We start from the raw sequence: 20,394 nt of genomic DNA on the forward strand, positions 1-20,394 counted from the left end.
CAGAGAAAGACAAATACTGTATGATTTCACTCATATGTGGAAGATAAAAACAACAACAACAAACAAACAAACACATAGACACGAGAATAGATTGGTGGTTACGAGAGGGGAAGCAGGGAGCAGGGAGGGTGAAAAGGTCAAAAGGGCACATGTGTATGGTACCAGACAGCAGTTAGACTTTGGGTGGTAAACACAATGTAGTCAGAAATCGAAATATGATGTACACCTGAAATTTACATAACGCTATAAACCAACGTCAATAAAAAAAGTCCCTCTGATTATTAAAAAAATTATAAGGTACAAATGTCTAGCTAAAAAATAAATAACATCATGGGGATGTAATGTACAGCATGGTAACGATAGTTAATAATATTGTGTTGCATATTTGAAAGTTGCTAAGAGAGTAGATCTTAAAAGCTCTCATCACAAGAAAAAAAAATTTTGGAACCATAACTAGACTTACTGTGGTAATCATTTCGCAATCTATACAAATATTGAATCATTATGTTGTATACCTGAAACTAATGTAATGTCCTATGTTAATTATACCTCAATAAAAAAAAGTATATGAGGAACTCCAAATCACACCCACAAGGAGTGTGAGCATGCTGTCTGGCCACCAGCAATTAGAAGCCTAGATGCCTAGAATGATTCACTCTGAGGCTGATAGGGTTTCTTTGGGTGGCTAGAAGCAGGCAAAGAGAGAAGGCAGCTCGCTGCAACCCCAATGTAGGCAGGGTGCTGGCTCAGGGTGGGCTCGACCCCACTCCTTCCACTGGCCATGAGCGGGACCATCTCATTTCTGGATGGACCAGGAAACCACTTCTCTCGTATCATTTGAAATGTCCAAAAGTTGCCCTTCCCTTTACTACCAAAAATATTTCCCTAGTTTCATAACAAGGCTTGAAACATAATCCTAAATTGCATTCTTTAAATCAACAAAAGGGTTATGTTGCCTAGGAAATAACATTAGTTACTATCATGTCTGCAGATATTAGTTTATTTAGCAAAGTGCTGGTCACTGAGGGAATAGTACACTGTAATCCTGCCCCATCCAGGAAGATTCTAGGACCAATTTCAGCCCCTGGAGGGGGAATGAGATGGGCAGAGGGGTCCCCACATTCCCCTTGAATGAGCTCATAACCAGGGTATCGTCTGTTTCTTACCAGCTCCACACACAAAGACTTTGTTTCCCAGGGTGACTCCACCTCGCCGGCAGGCGTGGATTCCCACAGACAGCGGCTCAATCAGGGCCCCTTCCTCAAAGGTGACATTGTCAGGAAGCCTGAGGAGTCATTCAACACACTCAATTAGTCCTTCTGGGTTAACAATAATAACAATAGTTAATATTTATTAAGTATTTACATATGTGCCAGGCAATGTGCTAAGCAATTTACATATATTCACTCACGTAAATCCTTGGAACAGTTCTGTGGCAGGTACTACTATTCCCATTTTACAGACGAGGAAATCGAGGCTTGGAGGATTAAATGACTTGCTCCAACGTTCAAAGCTAGTGAGGGGCTCAAAGGGTTTGAATTGGAAGCCAGATATGTCTGATTCCAGAGCCTGTGCCACACGCGTCCCTCTGAAAATGGTTTTCTTTGGTGAAATCACTTCAGTGAATGTGAATACATTATGTTTTCTTTAACTGCTATCCAAGATAAGTTAGGGTGTGGCCGTCATCAATAAATGAAAAGTTCATTTAACAAGGGGTTAACATAACCACATTCCAGCATCATATCTGTTTCTCAAACTTATAGCCTTTGTGGTTTCACTTTAACAAACAATCCTTACTATCAGTAGCTTTGCCAAACACTGATTTAGAAGCTGGCATCACTCTGTTCATTGTCTCCTGTATTACATGCTCCAGAAGAACCACGTCTGATGGTAGCAGCTACACGGTTGTCCCAGGACTGGTTAAGATGAGAAAAGGGCCTGTCTTCCACACAGCTGATTAAATGCTGTGCCACCTTTGCCACTGGGTTCTTGATTTTCACTTCCAAGTCTACTGGCATCTTGACCCTATTAACAATCCCAGTTATGATGACAGCAAACATTTGAATAAGGCTTTACAGCTTAGAGAGCTTTCTCATCCATAATCTCATTTAATCCTCACTAGGACCTTGTCAGGCAGGAAGGGCAGGCTTTATTTTTACCTCCATTCCACAGAAGAGGAAATTGAAGCTCGATGACATTAAGAGACTTGCCCAAAGTTACAAGGCTAGTGAGTGGACAAGCCACACTTCAACCTAGGTCTCCTGATTCCACGTCTGCCTGTCCCATTATCAGCTGCCTCCTGGTACAAGGAGCTGTAGAGTTAATATCTAATTTCTGCTAGTTCCTCACTGTCCAGTATTTATTCAATGCCCCTCAAACCTCCACAGGCAAGAACATGAAAACCCTCAAGTTCCAAAAAGAAATAAAGGTGGCAGCCAAACCATGTGCTCATCCCCATGATCTTGCTGTCATTGTTCACAATCCTTCACAGAATAAATACTAAGGCCTGTAATTAGCCTGGCTGCTGGCCCCTACCTGTTCCTTCTCCCTTCCCCTCTGCTTCCCTCACATCAACCCCCCACTCCAATCCTTTCTCCTGCTCTGACTACTGTCATCACCCCTTCCACTCACCCAACCTACCCCGTCAATTCTATATAAGGGGAAAAGTTTGAAGTAAAATAATGAAAACACCCAAAGTCTCTCAAGGACCCCTAACCACACTCACTCAGACATGTCTGCCCCTTCACATTTGGGCCTCCCCCAGGCTTGTATTGACTCTAAGCTGAGGTCAGGAAGTGTGAGCTCCTCTCACCTTCGTTCTGACTTCCCCTTGAAACAAGAACACCAAGGAGAAATGGGATTGGGGACAGAGATGAGAGAGGACTGTTATCAGGGAGATTATTCTGACCAGGCAGATGCTGCCTTTTCACAGATGCAGCCATAGCCAGCTGCACGGAGGCAGAAGCACCAGCACTGGGCAGAGTCGTGAGGCTCAGCCCCGTTGCCACTGACCTTGGGAGAGTTACTGGTCCTCCTTCCTCAACCTTGTTCAGTGGGGGCAGCAGGGGAAGAGGGATGAGAGGACTCTAACTTTCTTACCAACCCTAATCCTTCATGACTTTATAAACACCAGAGAATGACAAGGCAATTTGGTGGTTTTCACAATAGGGTTCAGGGAACAGGCAAAAGGATGATCAAGAAGCCAAGGGGGAAGCAGGAAGATAGAAAGAAAATAAGGTGGGTGAGAAAATAAAGAGGCGGTGGCAGTGTAGGAATCTTCATAAAGAGAAACCAGAGAGGAGGGCTTAGGTCCAGGGCTGGGCTGGGGACATAGGCAGAAAGCACCTTGGGAGGAGAGGACAAGGTGGGAGTTGTGTGGCCCCTAGAGGCCCTCCTCAGCCCTTCCATCACCATCATCAACCAGAACACCCTCTCCTCCACAATTCCCTACAGACCACCCTCCATCCCAGTGCGAGGCTCCGTCTCAGGCCTAACCCCGTACCATCCCCCAGACACAAGGCCACGGCTACAACGTATCATGGCACTGTTTATTGAGCACCTACTATGCGCCAGGTCTCATGGTGAGTACTTGATATGCCTTTCTCATTGAATCCCATCAATAATTCTATGCATCTCATCATATTGGTGTCATTATCATCTCCATTTTACAGGCAAGGATATTGAGGTTGCAAAGTTTAAGTAACTTGCTCAAGGTCACACAGTTGGTAAATGGCAGAGATCAGTGGTTAGTCTTGAGCTTTACTGCTTTGTTCCTCCGCATTCCATGGAAGTCTTGTTTGACGCCTTGACTTGGAAAGAACCCAGAAAAGGTGGGCTAGTTCAGGAACCACTCGCTGAAAGGTGGACTCTGCCCGCATGACTTGCTTTCTTCTAGAGCAGGTGCAGGTGTTGACTTAAACTCAACACGCGGTCTCTGGCCTGTGACTCTTCTCAAGGCTTCCAGTGGCCACTAGAAAACTCAGATCTGTCAGGCTGCCCCTGTGACCAGCAGCTGGCCTCCATCGGACAAGCCCCATCCTGGCCAACAGAGCCACCACTGGGGCCAGGCTGGAGTGGGAGGAAAACGCACCTGATCAGGTCAGAAGGAAAGCGGTACATCACAACCCCAGGGCTCCATGGGCCAGGGCCCATGTGGAAGGCGCAGCCCTTTGCTTCTGTCAGAGAGAAGCCGTTCTGAGAGTTGGGATAGGGTACTGACCACAGGGCAGGGGCTTGAGATTAGGAGCTACCCAGGCTTGACTTCTAGCTCTGTTCTGTGCCCGAGTCAATTAGCCTCCTCCTGCCTCTGCTGATCCTTGCACAAAACTGCAGTACTGGTGCCCACCTCACCACTATTCTTCTGAGGGTTAAATAAGATAAGGCATGAGGAGCACTTATTGGCACAAGGCCAGGCACATAGTAATGATAATTGTGACTTTACACGCATTGCCTTATTTAACCTTCAAGTGATTAAATGAGACTGAAGCAGAGGAAGGCTAAGTCATTTCCCTAAAGTCACTCACTGGGAGGGAGTGGATCCAGGGTCCTGAAAGTCATGCCCTGGTTCCATGCCATGCCTCCTCAGGAAACCCCAGCTGTTGCTGTTTTTGTTTGTTGTTGTTGTCATCAAGGTCACTGCTGTTATAAGCTCTGTTTCCCGTAGCCGCAGTGGAGACCAATAACGAAGGACGAACCACAAGTTATCTCCAGGACGGCTAGAGAGGAGTGAGTGATTTCAGCAACAGCTTTCTATTGTTGCTCTAGGTGAGGGAACGGTGGACTGAAAGACTAAAACCAAGCCCTGGGAGTCAGTCTGAGCCCTGGTCAGCTATTGAGGCAGGTGACTCAATGTCACCAAGAAGGGCAGGCCTGCCCAGGGGGACACCTCACGTCTGGAATCATGAGCTGAAAGAAACAAAGAAATCACTACAGGAGACTAGAAGAACATCAAACAAACAGAGGAGGAGCACTCCCAGGTGACATGGTGGGGCCATGGGCACTAACTTGTAGCAGAAGCTGGCATTGTGCTTATAGAACCGGCAGAGGTTCCCGTCATCGGGGGGTGTGGCACAGAAGAAGATGGACGGCGACAGATTGTATCGGCCAATCTTACAGAATTCATCAGTCTCTCGGGGAGCACCAGGCTCAATGGCAACACGATCACCTGGAGAGGAAACACGAGCAGGGGCAGAGATGGTGAAGGGATGCACACCCATGGGCAGATGCCAGCAGGAAAATCTGGCCCAAAGAGCCACCCTCCTCCCTGGGGACCCAGGGTGCCCTAGGCAAGCCCAGCCTGTTAGTGCTTACACAGGAAACACAGGATGCAGCACAGACTCACACTCTGGGAGAAAATGACCAGCCCACTTCTCCACAGACTGCTTTGGCCCTTTACCAACGCATGGAACAAGCCAACTGCCGCTCCAGCTCCACAGCCACCTCCCAGCTTGGGAAACACAGAACCAGTCCCATTTCTAAGGCAAGCCAGGTCCAGTTCCCATCTCAAATTGCTGCAAAAGAGGTAGCTAGTGCGAGGAGTTTGCACCCTTTTTTCTTCACTTGTTTTGAAAACACGGGGCAAGGGATTTACAAACACAAGAGCCACCATTCTGGCGGGTTTTACGTTCAGTCTGATTGTCTTTAGATAATAACTAAGAGTCAACTGATTCCTGGTAGCAGAACGGCTAAGGTGCATGACCGCAGAGGCCTCGGACTCTGGGACAGCAGAGTAACATTCAGGCTTGTGAACAGCCGGCTCTCCCAGACTGCTACCCCAGCCTTTGAAGTGCTCTTCTATCTTTTCACTATGACGATTTTCAAACATACAGCAAAGTTGTAAACAACTCAAAATAAGGCAAAGCAAAAGAAACAACTCTACAGTGAACACTCAGATATCCTCCTCCTAGATCCTTCTATTAATATTTAGCTACATTCACTTTGTCACATATCCGTCTATCCCTCCCATCTATCCATCTCTCCTCCATCCATCAATCCATCTTCCTTTCTGACGCATTTCAAAGCAGGTTGTAGACATCAGTACACTCCCTCCTTAAAGATTTCAATCTGCACATTATTAACCAGAGTTCAATTCTTGTTTATGGTTCTCTTTTAAGGCAAAATTTAGATATTGATGAAATGCACAAATCCTAAGTGGATCACTAGATGAATTTTGATAAATGCATTCACCTGTGTAATGTAAACCCATATCAAGATACAGAACATCACCACTACCTCAGAAATTTCATTCCCTTGTGTCCCTTCCCACCAACCCCCACCCCCACCCCAGAGGGATGACTAGCCACACGAGGGCCCTCCTGATTCTGAGGAACCCCTGGGAAGTCTGCCCTTTACTAAGCAGAGACATGTTCAGCTATTTTTTCTGTCTTTTGTGTTAAAAGTACCCACAGAATACAGTCTTGGTTTGTAGTTAGTGCTCATTAAAAGCAGTGATGGCAATGGTGATAGCAGTAGTAATATACAGCAGTATTCACTATTTTTTACAGTATTATCATTATTATAATTATCTGAGCTGGTATTATTGTAGAGGAAATTCAAACTATGAAACAGATGGCCAGATTTTTCATGAATTCAGAATTCTTCCATGCCTTAGATTTATTGATTCTTTAAGATTTATGCTTAAATTTTGTAAGCAAATACTAAGAACCACTCTTCTTTCTAGATTAGTTGATTAGAACTTTAAGTCAGGGCCAGCTCTGGTGACCTAGTGGTGAAGTTCAGCGCATTCTGTTTTGGTGGCCTGGGTTCAGTTCTTGGGCATGGACCTACACCACTCATCTCAGTGGCCATACTGTGACAGCGACTCACATACAAAAAGAGGAAGATTGGCAACAGATGTTAGCTCAGGGCCAATCTTCCTCAGCAAAAAAAAAAAAAAAAAAAGAACTTTAAGTCAAAGTTAGCGTATGAAACACTTAAACAAAAATTATATTCTAAAAAGAAAGTTTCCACAGATATCCTTGTGACAACTAAAATGTGTTCCTCTACCTGTATATCTCTCTTCGTTCTATTCCTTGCTACTTTCTCTGCTGCCCAATGAACTTTCTCCAAATTATGCTTCTCCCATTGACAATGAATTCTTTTTTTTTTGGTAAGTAAGATTGGCCCTGGGCTACCAACTGTCACCAATCTTTCTTTTTTTTTTTTTTTGCTTGAGGAAGATTGTCACTGAGCTAACATCTGTGCCAATCTTCCTCTACTTTGTATGTGGGATGCTGCCACAGTAAGGCCTGATGAGTGGTATGTAGGTCGACACCTGGGATCTGAACCAGCGAACCCCAGGCCGGTGAAGTGGAGCATGTTAACTTAACCACTATGCCACCAGGCCAGCCCCAACAATGAGTTTTTCAACCTAGCATTCAAGATCCTCCATAATCAGGTGGAGTTTTATATTACTCAATTTTATCTTCTAATTATTATTTCATTATGATAACATGTAACTCACAGTTGTTCAATGCTTTTATTTATTTATTTTTTTGGTGAGGAAGATTTGCCCTCAGCTAACATCTGTGCCAATCTTCCTCTATTTTGTATGTAGGATGCCTCCACAGTATGGCTGATGAGTGGTGCAGGTCTATGCCTGGGATCCAAACCCACAAATCTGGGCCACCAAAGCAGAGCGTGCAGAACTTTAACCACTTGTCCATGGGGCCAGCCCTGTATGGTGCTTTTAAAAGAGGGACTTTTATACAGATTATGCATTTTTATCATCTCCACTAACTTCCTAACACAGAACCTCTGCTCCAAGCAGCAACTTATTAGCAACTGAGATATGTAATCCCACCTCTGTAATTTTCTTATTCTGTTCCTCTTAATTGGAATCTTAGATTCTGACCTCTTCACTAACTCAAATACAAAATCTTTCTCGTCTCCAGACGTTGGGCAGCCCAGTGGCTCTGAGTACTTGCTCTAGAGTCAAGCAGACCAAGACAGGCACCCCAGCTCTGAGACTAACTGGTGTGTGACCCTGGGAAATCACTATACTTCACCTTTTTCACCTGTTCATGAGGAAAATGATGCCTATCTCGTAGGGTTGTTTCAAGAATGAAATAAATAATTATACATGTAAGTATTTAACTTGGGGACTAACAAATAGTAAATCAATAAATGTTAACTGCTTTATTCTCCTTCTTATAATTATTATTGTTAAATGTCCAGCTGAACCTATCTCCTCCATGGACCTTCTTTTTAAGCACCTCTGCCCACAACAAATGCCCTTTCTTTGAACTCCCAGAGCCTATTCTTTCCCATACCTGACTGTTGGAGGAGGTCTTCAAGAGGACATGACCACCCGCTGACCTGAGAACTGGATCTAGGCAACTGGAGGCTCCTCACCACCCCAGCCCCACCCTGCTTGCAATGTACACTATCCCCACCATTCCCACAGTGGGAACCATTTTCAAGGATTCAGCCTTGAGAGCAATGTGTTGTCGAGACCACATGACTGAATCCAGTTAAGGCGTCTATATAAACTTGTAAGATTTGGAGGGTGGGTGTGGAGATCTACTCATCTTGCAGCCACCGAAGACAAGCCTCACATGTGAGTTCCCTTGCTTATTAAACCTGCCACCTGCCAATCTGGGGTGGTCCGCCTCTTTCTTCAGTCTCTCTCTGCCCTCCATGGATGGGGCTGGTTTCATATTACAGCTGGGAAGCTCCCAAGAAGGTTGCAAACCAATAGCACCCATATAGTCTAGTTCTTTAATTGTTGGCATTTATGTATGTCCTGACATCCAGTCTCCTCAAGTAGCTCAAAGCATCCAGGGATCACATATTCTCAATTTTCTATATCCCTCAAATTACCTGGCCCAAGGCGGGACCCATTGTAGATGCTGACTAAGCACCTGTTATAACTTAAATTTAGCAACCCCCCACTCCTTGTTATGACTTACATTTAGAGACCTCATCCCACAGGCAAGAAGCAATCAGTGGTTGTCGGAAGCTATGAACCTTCCACTTTGGGACAACCTTGCAAAACCTCAGGGGCTTTCTTGACTTCCACTGATGAGGAATGGAGGCCCTGACTTAACATTCCTAAATAACACATATGTCTAGCTTCTTCAGAGCTGGTCGATCCCTCCTCACGTAGCCAGGCTCAGAGAGCCTTATAGCTCACACAGGATAGCACCTCTTGCCAACCCCCTTCATCCTCCAAATAATCTGACCTCATCTCCAGGCTGTGCAGCAGCCTCGTCAGCAAAGGAAGTTAAAGCCGACAGCTTGCCACGCCAAGACAGCCTGGATTGAACTCACTGTGCTGGGGAATGTCACAGTCTGCCACAGCTGAGAATTCCTCCCTCTGCAAGGATGAAGAAAGCAAATCTAGGAAACTATTGGTAGTTTCCCAGCCAGCCAATAAAATCAAAGACTGCACCAAATGCCCTGGTTCTTAGCACATGGAGGCAGCTTTGGTTCTTGCACCTGGAACATTTTCCCCACCCCCCCCCACCCCCCACTCCCCCCACTTTTCCTAGTTTAGTTCTTACCTACCTTCAGGTGTTCCTCAGACGAGCCGGGGTCTGGGTAGAACACACAGATTGCACCCCGTATTCTTCTCTCCTGCCCTCAACACAACTGTGATTAAGCAACTATCTGTCCTCGCTCTGCCTTCCCCTGTGGAAGACCCATGTGTGTAGGGACCAAAGCTGTACCGTTCACTGCTGTATCCCCCATGTGTAACAGAGGGCCTGGCTCCAAGAAAGCATGCACAAATATTTATGTTGAATGAACAAATAAATCCCTTAGTTGAAGGGCTTGGCTGACCTGGCTTTAGGTGCTGTACCAATGATCCCACTTTCACGACTGTCGCTGAAGCTTCATGCCCCAGCACCATTGGCTTTTTCACAACAAAATGCCCAATTCGACCATGCTCCCAGTAGTGGACATCTGAGCCGCAGATTCCAACGGAATGCATCTTCAGCAGCACCTCTGGTTTAAGAAGAGAAAGGAGAAAACAAGTAAGCAAGGGAACGACCCCTCTATTACTCTGAGGCACCCTGGTGTTCTTCCTCTGGACAAAGGAGAGGTCTTGGTTTCAAAGGCCAGGTACAAAATTTAGTCCACAGAGGAAAACAAACTCAACAGCAACCCCAATTAAGGCTTGAAAAGCAAGAAGGCTTCCACAGAGCCAAATAACTGCATGCGAGGGTTAATTCTATGTGTCAGCTTAGTTAGGCTATGGTGCCTAGTTGTTTGGTCAAACACTAGATGTTGCTGTGAAGACATGTTTTAAATGTGATTAACATGTGAGCACCCCCATGTTCACTGCAGCATCATTTACAACAGCCAAGATATGGAAACAACCTAAGTGCCCATTGATGGGTGAATGGATAAAGAAAATGTGGTGTATATATATGTGTATACACACACACTCACACACACACACACACACACGATGGAACATTATTCAGCCATAAAAAAGGAAAGCTAGCTATTTTCAATAACATGGATGGACCTTGAGGGCATTATGCTAAAATGAGTCAGATGAAGGAAAAATTGACAGTTGCTAAGAGAATAGATTTCTTTTTTTCTGGTGATGAAGAGTGGCCCTGAGCTAACATCTGTTGCCAATCTTCCTCATTTTTTTTCCCCCCAAAGTCTCAGTAAATAGTTGCATATCCTAGTTGTAGGTCATTCTAGTCCTTCTATGTGGAATGCCACCACAGCATGGCTTGATGAGCGGTGTGTAGGCCCATGCCCAAGATCCAAACCAGTGAACGACAGGCTGCTGAAGCGGAGCACTTGAACTTAACCACTTGGCCATGGGGCCACCCTCAGAGAATAGATCTTAAAAGTCCTCATCACAAGAAAAAAAAAATGTGTAACTGTATGGTATTGGATGTTAACTAGCCTTACTGTGGTGATCATTTTGCAATATACACAAATATCAAGTCATTAAGTTGTACACCCGAAACTAATATAATGTTGTATATCACTTATACCTGAATTTAAAAAAAATTTAAATAAGCAGACATTGAATAAAGCAGAATACCCTCCATAATGTGGGTAAGCTTCATCCAATCAGAAGAAGGTGATGGGGTTCAGGTCCCAAAAAATGCCACTTTGGCATATTGATTATTTGAATCAAGTTTCTTAAGAAACAGCCAGTGTAAAGACACTCTGACCCTCCTCTGTCCCCCTGAAAGTAGGAAATACATTTCCCATGTGAAAGGTACCCTCCCTGTTCTAGCAAGTACAGAGACATCCTTATCACCAGAGACAGGGAATTCAAGGCCTAGAAGACTATAAATAAACCTTGTTACTTCTTTACTAATTTACTACCCCAAGCCCAAACTTCTTTGTCAATTCTTCACAAATTTATTGTTTCTTTATCTAAAAGGTATCAAAGCTGCCTGCTTTGGTCACTTCTCTGAGTCTCACATTTCTATGAGCTCCCATACGTATAAAATTAAAATTGTTTTTATCCTGTTAATCTGTCTTGTGTCAATCTAATTATTAGGCCAGCCAAAGAACCAAGGGAGGAAAGGAAAAGTTTTCCTCCCCTACAAAGGCCTTAGAAGAAAAGACTGAGGCTTCCTGAAGAAGGAAGTCTCCTCCAGACTGCAACATTGACTTTCACCTGAATTTCCAGACTGCTGGTCAGCCCTATGAATTTCAGACTTACCAGTCCCCATGACGATGGGAGTCAATTCTTTAAAATAAATTTCCCCCTGGGGCCCGGCTCCGTGGCTGAGTGGTTAAGTTCCGTGCTCTTCTTCAGTGGCCCAGGGTTTTACCAGTTTGGATCCTGGGTGCAGACCTAGCACTGTTCATGAAGCCACGCTGAGGAGGCGTCCCACACAGCACAACCAGAACGACCCACAACTAGAACATGCAACTATGTACTGGGGGACTTTGGGGAGAAGACGGAAAAATTAATAAAAAATTATCTCCCCCTGCCCTCTCTCTATATACATATATAGTAAATCTATATATAAATAAATAATAAGTCTCTCTTCTCCTCTCTCTCTTGCTTCTGTTTCTCCAGAGAACTTTGATATACAGAATAAACAAGATATTACCAGTAGGAAGAAATGTATCAACTACCTAAGAGGAAGAAATTGTTTTCTAGGAGATAACTATTTCCAGACAACTGGTACGCTATGCCTGATTCTTATCTATTCACACGAGGGAGGCTGGCCAAACCTAGGCTTGGCAGCACTTTGAGAGCTATCAGACTGTGTTCTTCATGCCTGTTGTTTTGTTAAAAAGAGCAGCTTTAATTTAAACCATCCAAAGATTTCAACTGGCATTTCCCCTTCACAGGTTTGGATATAGTGAGACTTGGTGGTATTGTTGTTGTCAGTTCTCCAAGTTTAAAATAATAATGCTCCTGAGTCCCTTTGCCGAAATAAATCCTAAAGGATTACTGGCCTAGTCTGACTGAGAGGGCCATGATACGAATATCTCCCTGAGAAAAAGCTCTGCCTTAGAAAGACAAAGAGACCCACAGCTCTGCTCTGCATCCAGATGTCTTCCACACTGCCCTTGCCACAAACCTTGGGCAATCCACCAGGTGTGGCTCTGTGGGACTTTGTCTTTGGTGAACAGAGGAAGAAATGGCAGGGTGAATTCTGAGATCAAAGGTAGGGAAAAATCATTTGAGTTACGAAAACTATCTCTAGAGTTTCCTCTTTTGAATTACAATTTATAACAAGAGATGCTGAAATTCAGCATCGTTTCCTCTTCCAATTCAAGGGCAGCAAGAGAGGACAAAGTGAGAACACCACGCTGCTTCAGAGAGAGAAGCTGTGCCAGGATGCTCTGAGGCTAAGGCAGCCCTTGCTTGGCCACCTCTTAAATCAACAGCAAGTTTTCAGGACTTTTCACCTCAACTTTTCAGCGACGTGTCTCTTTCACTTCTCTGAACACGGTATCTTGGTGAAAACACGTAAGTCCTAAATATACATTACTTGCTGAACACTCATAGAAACAGCTATTGTCTGTATTCTTATCACTATAAATCAATAAACCAACTGACCTTTGAGTAGCAAAGCTCAGGAGGTTCCAGGAAAGCTTCCTTCAATCTAATGTTCACACAGAAGCTACAGTTCTGAGGTAGATGGGGCAAGGTGGGGAAGCACACGTCTAACTCATCAAGGACAGAAAGGGAGGGGCCAGCACCCTGGCCTAGTGGTTAAGTTTGGTGTGCTTCACTTCGGCAGACTGGGTTCAGTTCCTGGGCGTGGACCTACACCACTCGTTGGTGGCCATGCTATGGCGGCATCCCACATACAAAATAGAGGAAGATTGGCATGGATGTTAGCTCAGGGCAAATCTTCCTCAGCAAAAAAAAGAAAAAACAAGGGACAGAAAGGGGCCCTGAGTGGCTGGGTGTGGGATGTGCTATGTATAGACACTCTCCTTCTTGTCCCCAGCCCCACTTCAGGGTCCTGCAGATTATGAAGTGGGACTCCAGGGACAGGAGAGATTGGAAAACTGTTAGCAGAGATCTGCCCTAGCCAACAGGGCAGCATAACCTCCCAAGGCATAGATACCACTCCAGGAAACATGCACGTCAGCTCAGCCTGGTAGGCTCGCTCAGTGAGAGGCCAGAAGGAGTGGAGCAAAGGTGGTGGGAACTCTGCCCCAGCGTGCTCACTCACTTTCTGTGCGTGGGAGATTAGGGCAGTGTGGCAGGGCTCCACGCAGGCCCTCCCATCCCCAGTGGACAGAAGGTCCTGGTCTTCCTGGCACGATGCTCTTTTCTAATTAAAAAATTAAGTTGTATAGACTCACTCCTTTTGAAAGTTTGGGTCAGGGTCAGGACGTGGTTTGGCCACCTGAAATAGCAGCTTACGGTGGAGAGAGTAACCTAACTCTGTCGTTAGGTCAAAAGAAGAACCATTCTGCCTTTGCTCCATAAATTGAAGACATTTTATATGGAAAACTCTTTGGGACAAGTCAGCAGTGTGATATGGTAACTCCTCTCTTTCTATCACTACTTCCTTTATTTTATGTAGCAGCCAAGTTAAATCTACCCAGTCATGCTGTGGACAATGGACTAGGTTCAAGCCTAATGAAGACATAGTTTTTAATGGAGGCAAAAGTAATAAACAGTAGGACAAGGGGTAAGGGAGCAATGCACACGTATCTCCAGGGTACACAACAGGAAAACAATAAAACATACGTCAAGTTTCCCAAGGACCTACCATTGGGGCCTGGTTCAGGGATAAGATAGTTCTCCTAAAGGAAACAAAACAGAAAAAATCATTTAGCATGCAAAATAACTTTACCTTATGTACATTTTCAGTTAAAAAAAATTAAAGTGGAATTTCATTCAAATACTTCTTAGAATTAACTCAGGCTCAGACCATACTCTGGTGGCTGCCTGAGGGGTACATGGAATAACGCTGACTCTAATAGCTGACCTCACCCCAGCCACCGTGCAACTTGCCCTGGACTGAGAAGTATGCCAAAGGCAACGCCAGGCAGAAAGGATGTTTGGGCTGCTTCTGGGTCTCAAGATCTGCCTTCCATACAGATCCTTCCCTTTAGGAAAAACACATTCTTAGATAGATTTGTTTGGTCTGGCAAACTGGTACAGGGAGAGGATGAGGGTGATTCTGGCGGTTACATGTGGGGGCTTTTGTCTGGAGCAGGTTGGACCAAGTGTGCAGGCTGCCGCTCTTTTCCCTTTCCATCAGTGCACAGCCCAATATTTGGTCCTCTCTTCCAAAACCTCCCATGTGGAGGTTTAGAGGTCCCTTGGGAACACACAGGACCTGCATTTTGGCCACTCTCACAGGTTTAAAAAGCAATCTGAGCTATTCTGATGTTCACAGCTACTATTACCATTATTATTTACCAAGCTTTTTCTCCCCATTGCCAACTGGCTAGGAAATTCTTGGTGACAAGGAAGGACAGTGAGTGGCCAAATCCGAAGTGTTCATTTTATTAATTCTTTGAAGGCAGCTAGGAAGAGGGAGAAGGGATGTGAGATGTTTACAGCACCTACTATGTGTCAGATGGCGTGCTGGGCTTTACACACCTCATGGCACGTGTTTCTCGCCACAGCCCACAGTTTGCAGATAAGAAACCTGAGGCCAGGAAGTTAAATAATTTGGTCAAGGTCATACTGCCACAGAGTGGATAAACCAGGGCTAAACCCAGGTGTGTCTTATTCCCAAGCCTGCCGCACTTCATCCCACTGAACCCATAAAGGGGAATATGCCTTTTCTCCTTTTCAGGGGTGATGCAAGGAGCAGTCAATGAGGTGATGAGGATGTCCAGGGCAGGGCCCCACGCAGAGCGCTCTGGGAGGAGGCACTGCTCAAAGCCTGCCTCCTTCAGAAAGCTTCCTCAGATGCTTTTATAGGTAGCAATAAACGACACTGGGGCTATTTTGCTAACAAGAAAATAACCTTGATGCTGAAGACTGTACCTTCAATCTCTGGCACCAGGTACAGAGCCCTGCCGGAAACCTAGGGTGGGGGGACACACTTGTATTTGTTAATTCATCTCTCTCCATAATAGTGCTTCCATGGAAGGTCTGAGGTTCTCACTCATCTCAGATTACCAGCCCTGTCTGAAGCAGCTCCATGCTCATTTGAACTCCTTGTCTTCAGGGAAGCAAAGCCCAAAGTGATAACACAAATGCCGATTAGCTAACACTGCCACCTTCTCTGTGGCAGGTCCTATGCTGAGTGCTGTACACACATCACCTCCATTCATCCTCCCAACAGCCCTATGTGGTACCTTCCACTATTATTCCATTTTCCATAAGAGGAGACTGAGGAACAGGGGGATTTAGCAACCTGTCCATGGTAACACTAAGGTAGTAAATCGTAGAGGTGCATCCAAAGCAGCCTGATGTGGGGAAAAGGGGCTCAGGGCAGTTTTTCATCTCTTAATAATTTAAACTGGCTACAGAAGGAAGGAAGGAAGAAAAGAAGGAAGGAGGGAGCGAGGAAGAGAGGGAGGGAGGAAAGAGAGTGGGGAATCCCTCTAGAAATGGGCAACTCAAGATAGCTGGCTGCCACCAAAATCTTTCTCAAAGAAATTGCTGGTCCCACACCTGACATTACATCACATCAGGGGCTGCCATGTAGTTATGTTTCTGTTATACTGGGTGCAATTTTAAACTGCAAGTTAAATTGAAAATAAAGACTAAGGCCATTATTTCAAACATGGAACAGGAACCCACCCTACTCTGTAAAGGCACTAGTAGGCAACTTCCCAGCACTGAGAGATAATTCCACAGCATGCTTTTCATATCCATGCCTCCAGCCAGGCCAGGCCAGAACACCCCATTTGGGAGTGGAGAGGTAGTAAGATTGCAGCCCAAAGCAACAGTTGGGCACACCAAATAGGCCCTGGGTCACTAGAGATTACTACAGTAAATATTTGCTGGAGTTAACATAGTTGACCAACTTTGGCCTTACGCGACAGGCAAAGCTGCAGTGACTCTCCCAGACACTAGAGGGTGCTGTGCCAATAGCCTGGTTTTCCTTAGTGGCCGAACACATTTCACCAAGAACTTAAATACCCCTCCCAGCCAACCAGCTTTCCTTTTTCATTCTTTTTCTTGTGACTCTAATCACTCTTACATCTCACCTTGGCTCCGCTCTCCCCTCTCTGCAGAAGACATGCCACCTAAGCACAAGACCATGTTAAGATCAGCCCTTAAGTTTGTAAATATTATCCTAAGCTCAGGGGTGGGGCTCACAATGTTTTAGAAAGTTATTACAGCATGGTTACTAAAAACCCTTGCTTTGCATTTGTGCTTACTTGGTATGATGTTGGCTACAATCCTGTTTACTTAATCTCTTTTTCTGTCTCAGATTTCGGTGGTGATATTCTTTCATTTATCCTATTTCTCATCTATCAAAGTTTCCTAGCTCCTCTGAGATTTCGAACTTTCACTTTTATCCCCACAGCCCCTTTCTTCATTCCCAAAGGTTGTGTAATCAGGTGTACTGAAGGTTTCTTGAACAGGACTTCTTATCTTTCTATGAGTGATAGTAACAAGGGATAAAGAGGAGTTGAATAATGGTTCTTTACTATACTTACGGCAGTTTTCCAGCATTTTTCTGACTTCAAGTCAGAAATACATCACATACGTATTTTCTCCCTTCTATCCCCTTCAGCCGCCACCCTTCTTCCCCCAAATAAATCATGAGAATACTTCAGGAAGAACACTCTGTGGAAACACAGAATCATCTCACGTGCCTCTCGCACCCTAAATGTTCTCTTGCCTTTCCTAAATATATTTTCTCAAATTAGCTTCAATACGTATTTCCTAAAGAAATCCGAATGGCCCCCTTTCCTCTACTTCCACCTGCGCATCTGAATTCACGTCCTCAGTACATCTTGCCTGGGTTGCAGCAATGGCCTCAACATGAGGAGAAATCAGGGGAAGATGCTTTTTCCCTCCTCCAGCTAAGCTGGGTGGTGCAGTGGTGGCGAACTCAGACCTTGGAATTGCCTGTCCAAGCGCAAACCTAGGCTCCCTGCCATCAGCCGCACGACCTTGGGGTAGTTACGTAACCTCTTTGTGCCCTCAATTTCCTCCTCTGTATCACAAAGACAATCATGAAAGAGAGCGCCCAACTCAGAGTAAATAAGTTAGCTCTTATTACAAAAGAAATGAAATTAAACTTCTTTTTCTAGAATTAGCTCAGAGTATGGTCGAACCAGCTCTGGACAACCTTGTCCTTCTCCTTTTGAAAAGTTAAAGCTTTAAAAATTGTTTTAGAGAAAAGTTGCATTTCCCTTGTTTTCATGTCAACATTAAGAGAACTTGACTGCTCTTTTAAGGGCTGGAATTTGGAAGAAAGTGGAGTAGGATTCCAGAAGTGTTTTTAGGCCTGATTCTATCAGCTGTGGGAGTGTCAAGTTGCACCGCCTGCCTTAGGGTGAAGGACAGCAGGCAGAGCTCCAGGAAGCCCACCTCTGCCACCGGCTCTTGTCTACCAGGTCTCCTGTCAACCTGTGGGCTGGCTGCCCTGCACCCTTGAGAGCAAAGGAGATCTTATTTTTGCTTGCCTCCCTCCTCAATCTTCCCCGTCCCTTGAGTGCTTGAATGGTGTTTTGAGGTGGGAGGAAAACCCAAAGGTTTCCTAATTGGCCATTTTGTCATAAGACACTTTGTTCTAGCTGCTCTGTTCCTGGCAAACTCGGGGTCAAAGTAGAAGGGTCAGATACTCTCCCAAAGGCCACGGAGCCGGTCTCCAGCCCAGGCTCTCTGGGCTCCCACTGGCCTTCTTCTCCTGATACCGATTCTTCTAAAATGCAAATCCACTTAAAATGCCCAGTGGCCCTTTAAGATCCTAAACCCCTCATGTTGCGGCCACCGTGCCTCCCTACAAGGCTCCTGAAATTCCCAAACCCCTCTGTGCTCCCTTGTTCACCCCACGGGGTCCATTTCTCCACTGGCTGGTCCCTCACCTTCTTCAAGATCCCACATGAGGCGGGAAGTGAGGGGAAGGGAGGCATCTGAGATGAATTCCTAAAGCCTGTGGCAATGTGGGGAGTTTCAGGTTTGGATATGTTGGGATTTCGGAATCTGGGAACACCCAGGTGGGGCTGTCCAATAGGCAGTTGTACTCGTGGGACTGGCGCTCGGGCCCGGGTCAGGGATAGAGACTCACGAACATGAATCATGAACACAGAGTGAAACAATCATCTCCTGTAAGACGCCTTCCCTGTCCTGGCCAGGCTGGGAAGGCGACCCCTTCCGCTCCTGAGCTTCCCCAGCACCTAGAATTGAATCCATACAGGATGGGTAAAGGATTATTTACTTCTCAGCTGTCATAAATAGATAAAGTTTAAAAAATAACTTCCTACAAATTCAAAATGTATGACCATAACCATACATGAACCTGTTAGATGGTTCTATATTTTAAGCAAAAATATGAAGTCTCTGAGCTTTGTTGCCTGCTCTAATCTGTTAGTAATATTGATTAAGTGCTCACTGTGTTCAGGTCTACGTAAGGCAACTTTTTTTTTTTAAATTATTGAGCTTGTGAAAGATGACATGAGTGGAGCCATATTAAAATAGAGCCAGAGCAGCCATTTCAAAGGAATTGCCTTACACGTCTTGTTTTATCTTCCAAACTGGACGAAACCACCAACATTACAAGAAGTCAGTAAGGACATGATTATCCTGTTTGTAATGACTGATGAAACTGGACTTTGCTAATGATTGAATCACTAACCAATGAAGTACAAGTCTAGCCTTCTGCCTGATGAGCGAATCTCAAGCCAACCTATGAAGTACAAACCCAGCCTACCTCATCCAGCACCAATGAACTCTTCAACACAACCTAGCTCATCTTTCCCCACCTTTTCCCATAAAAGCTTGAGACCCTCTCCTGTAACCACAACACTATTTGGGTTTCTACCTGAATCTGTGCTCCCTGAATTGCAATTCCTTGATCCCAAATAAACACTTTGCCTCTTAAACTGGTTTCTGTTTTTGTAGGTTGACATGCTGAATATCACCTTGCAAAATCTGAACATATTTTCTCCAGTAATTAATGTTCTTAGTGTAAATCTGATTTTGGGAAAACTGCCAACTCTTAAGAGCCAAACTAAAAGACTCATCAAGTGGATGCCAATATTGTATATATGAGTACATATTTCTCTTCCTTAATTTCTCTCCCCTGCGATTTTAGAAGAGGCATTTCCCCTACACCCATAATTCTAGTTTTTCCCTTCAGAATAGGGCTCTCTTAGCAGTACTAGGACTTACTACCTAAAATGCTAAAATCCTATTTATGATATTGTTGACTGCTCCTGCTGCTTTTAGGGGGAAATGTTAGCTTTGTGCCCCTTGGCTTTTTGTGGACAAAGGCACTGCCCACAGCAGTGGGCAGACACGGCAGTATTTGCTGGGTTTAATTTCCTGTTATTTTTCTACTTTGAGTTTTGTTTTATTGCTGAAACATAATTACGATAAGGGGGAGGGAGGTATTTCTTTGGGCTATTTGCTACGGTCACCCAGGGAAGTCCCTAAAACATTTTCCACGTCTAACGCTGTGTTTTTAAGTCAGGCTTTCTTACAAGAACCAAGGCAGCACAATTCCAGGAGGCCGAACGAGAGAACCAGTCCAAACCAGAAAACTTCAAGGTGGCGAAGGGGTGCCATGCGCAAAAAGGAAGCGTGTGCAAAAGGTGCCGTGTGCAAGAAGGGAAGGTCTGCGCATGCCCCAAATGCCCCTGTCCCTAGCGACGACGCGGAGACCCCTCCCCCTTCACATCCCATAAGAACCCTGCTCACCTTCCCTTCAGGGAGGTGTTTTAGAGCAGGAGCTCTGCCTCCTCCATTCACTGAAGAACCTTCCCGCTCTGCTATTCCGAACCGAGTCTCATTCTATGGGGGGCGGGCATGGCGGGGGGGAAGCAGCTCTGGGCAAAAGGATGCACTTGCCGGTC

The 20,394-nt window shown here is 45.2% G+C and overlaps 1 protein-coding gene across 4 annotated transcripts in view; it reads right to left on the reverse strand.

Annotated features, from left to right (window-relative positions):
- Positions 1 to 20,394, reverse strand: part of SORD (sorbitol dehydrogenase) — a 43,313-nt gene that overhangs the window by 9,322 nt on the left and 13,597 nt on the right. The window contains exons 1-7 of one of the 4 annotated variants that reach the window (XM_070624920.1): positions 20,023 to 20,144; positions 18,406 to 18,717; positions 16,573 to 16,611; positions 14,169 to 14,202; positions 9,781 to 9,945; positions 5,005 to 5,164; positions 1,167 to 1,285 (exon numbers count right to left, since the gene is read on the reverse strand). In XM_070624920.1, the coding sequence (XP_070481021.1) occupies positions 1,167 to 1,285; positions 5,005 to 5,164; positions 9,781 to 9,945; positions 14,169 to 14,202; positions 16,573 to 16,611; positions 18,406 to 18,621 (733 nt within the window). In that variant the 5' untranslated portion in view covers positions 18,622 to 18,717; positions 20,023 to 20,144. Of the gene's footprint in view, positions 1 to 1,166; positions 1,286 to 5,004; positions 5,165 to 9,780; positions 9,946 to 14,168; positions 14,203 to 16,572; positions 16,612 to 18,405; positions 18,718 to 20,022; positions 20,145 to 20,394 lie in introns of those variants that run through there. The other 3 variants (XM_070624937.1, XM_070624932.1, XM_070624927.1) reach the window with 3 other exon arrangements.

Source organism: Equus przewalskii, chromosome 1 (genome assembly GCF_037783145.1).
Source record: "Equus przewalskii isolate Varuska chromosome 1, EquPr2, whole genome shotgun sequence".
In the NCBI taxonomy this organism is placed as follows: Eukaryota; Metazoa; Chordata; class Mammalia; order Perissodactyla; family Equidae; genus Equus; species Equus przewalskii.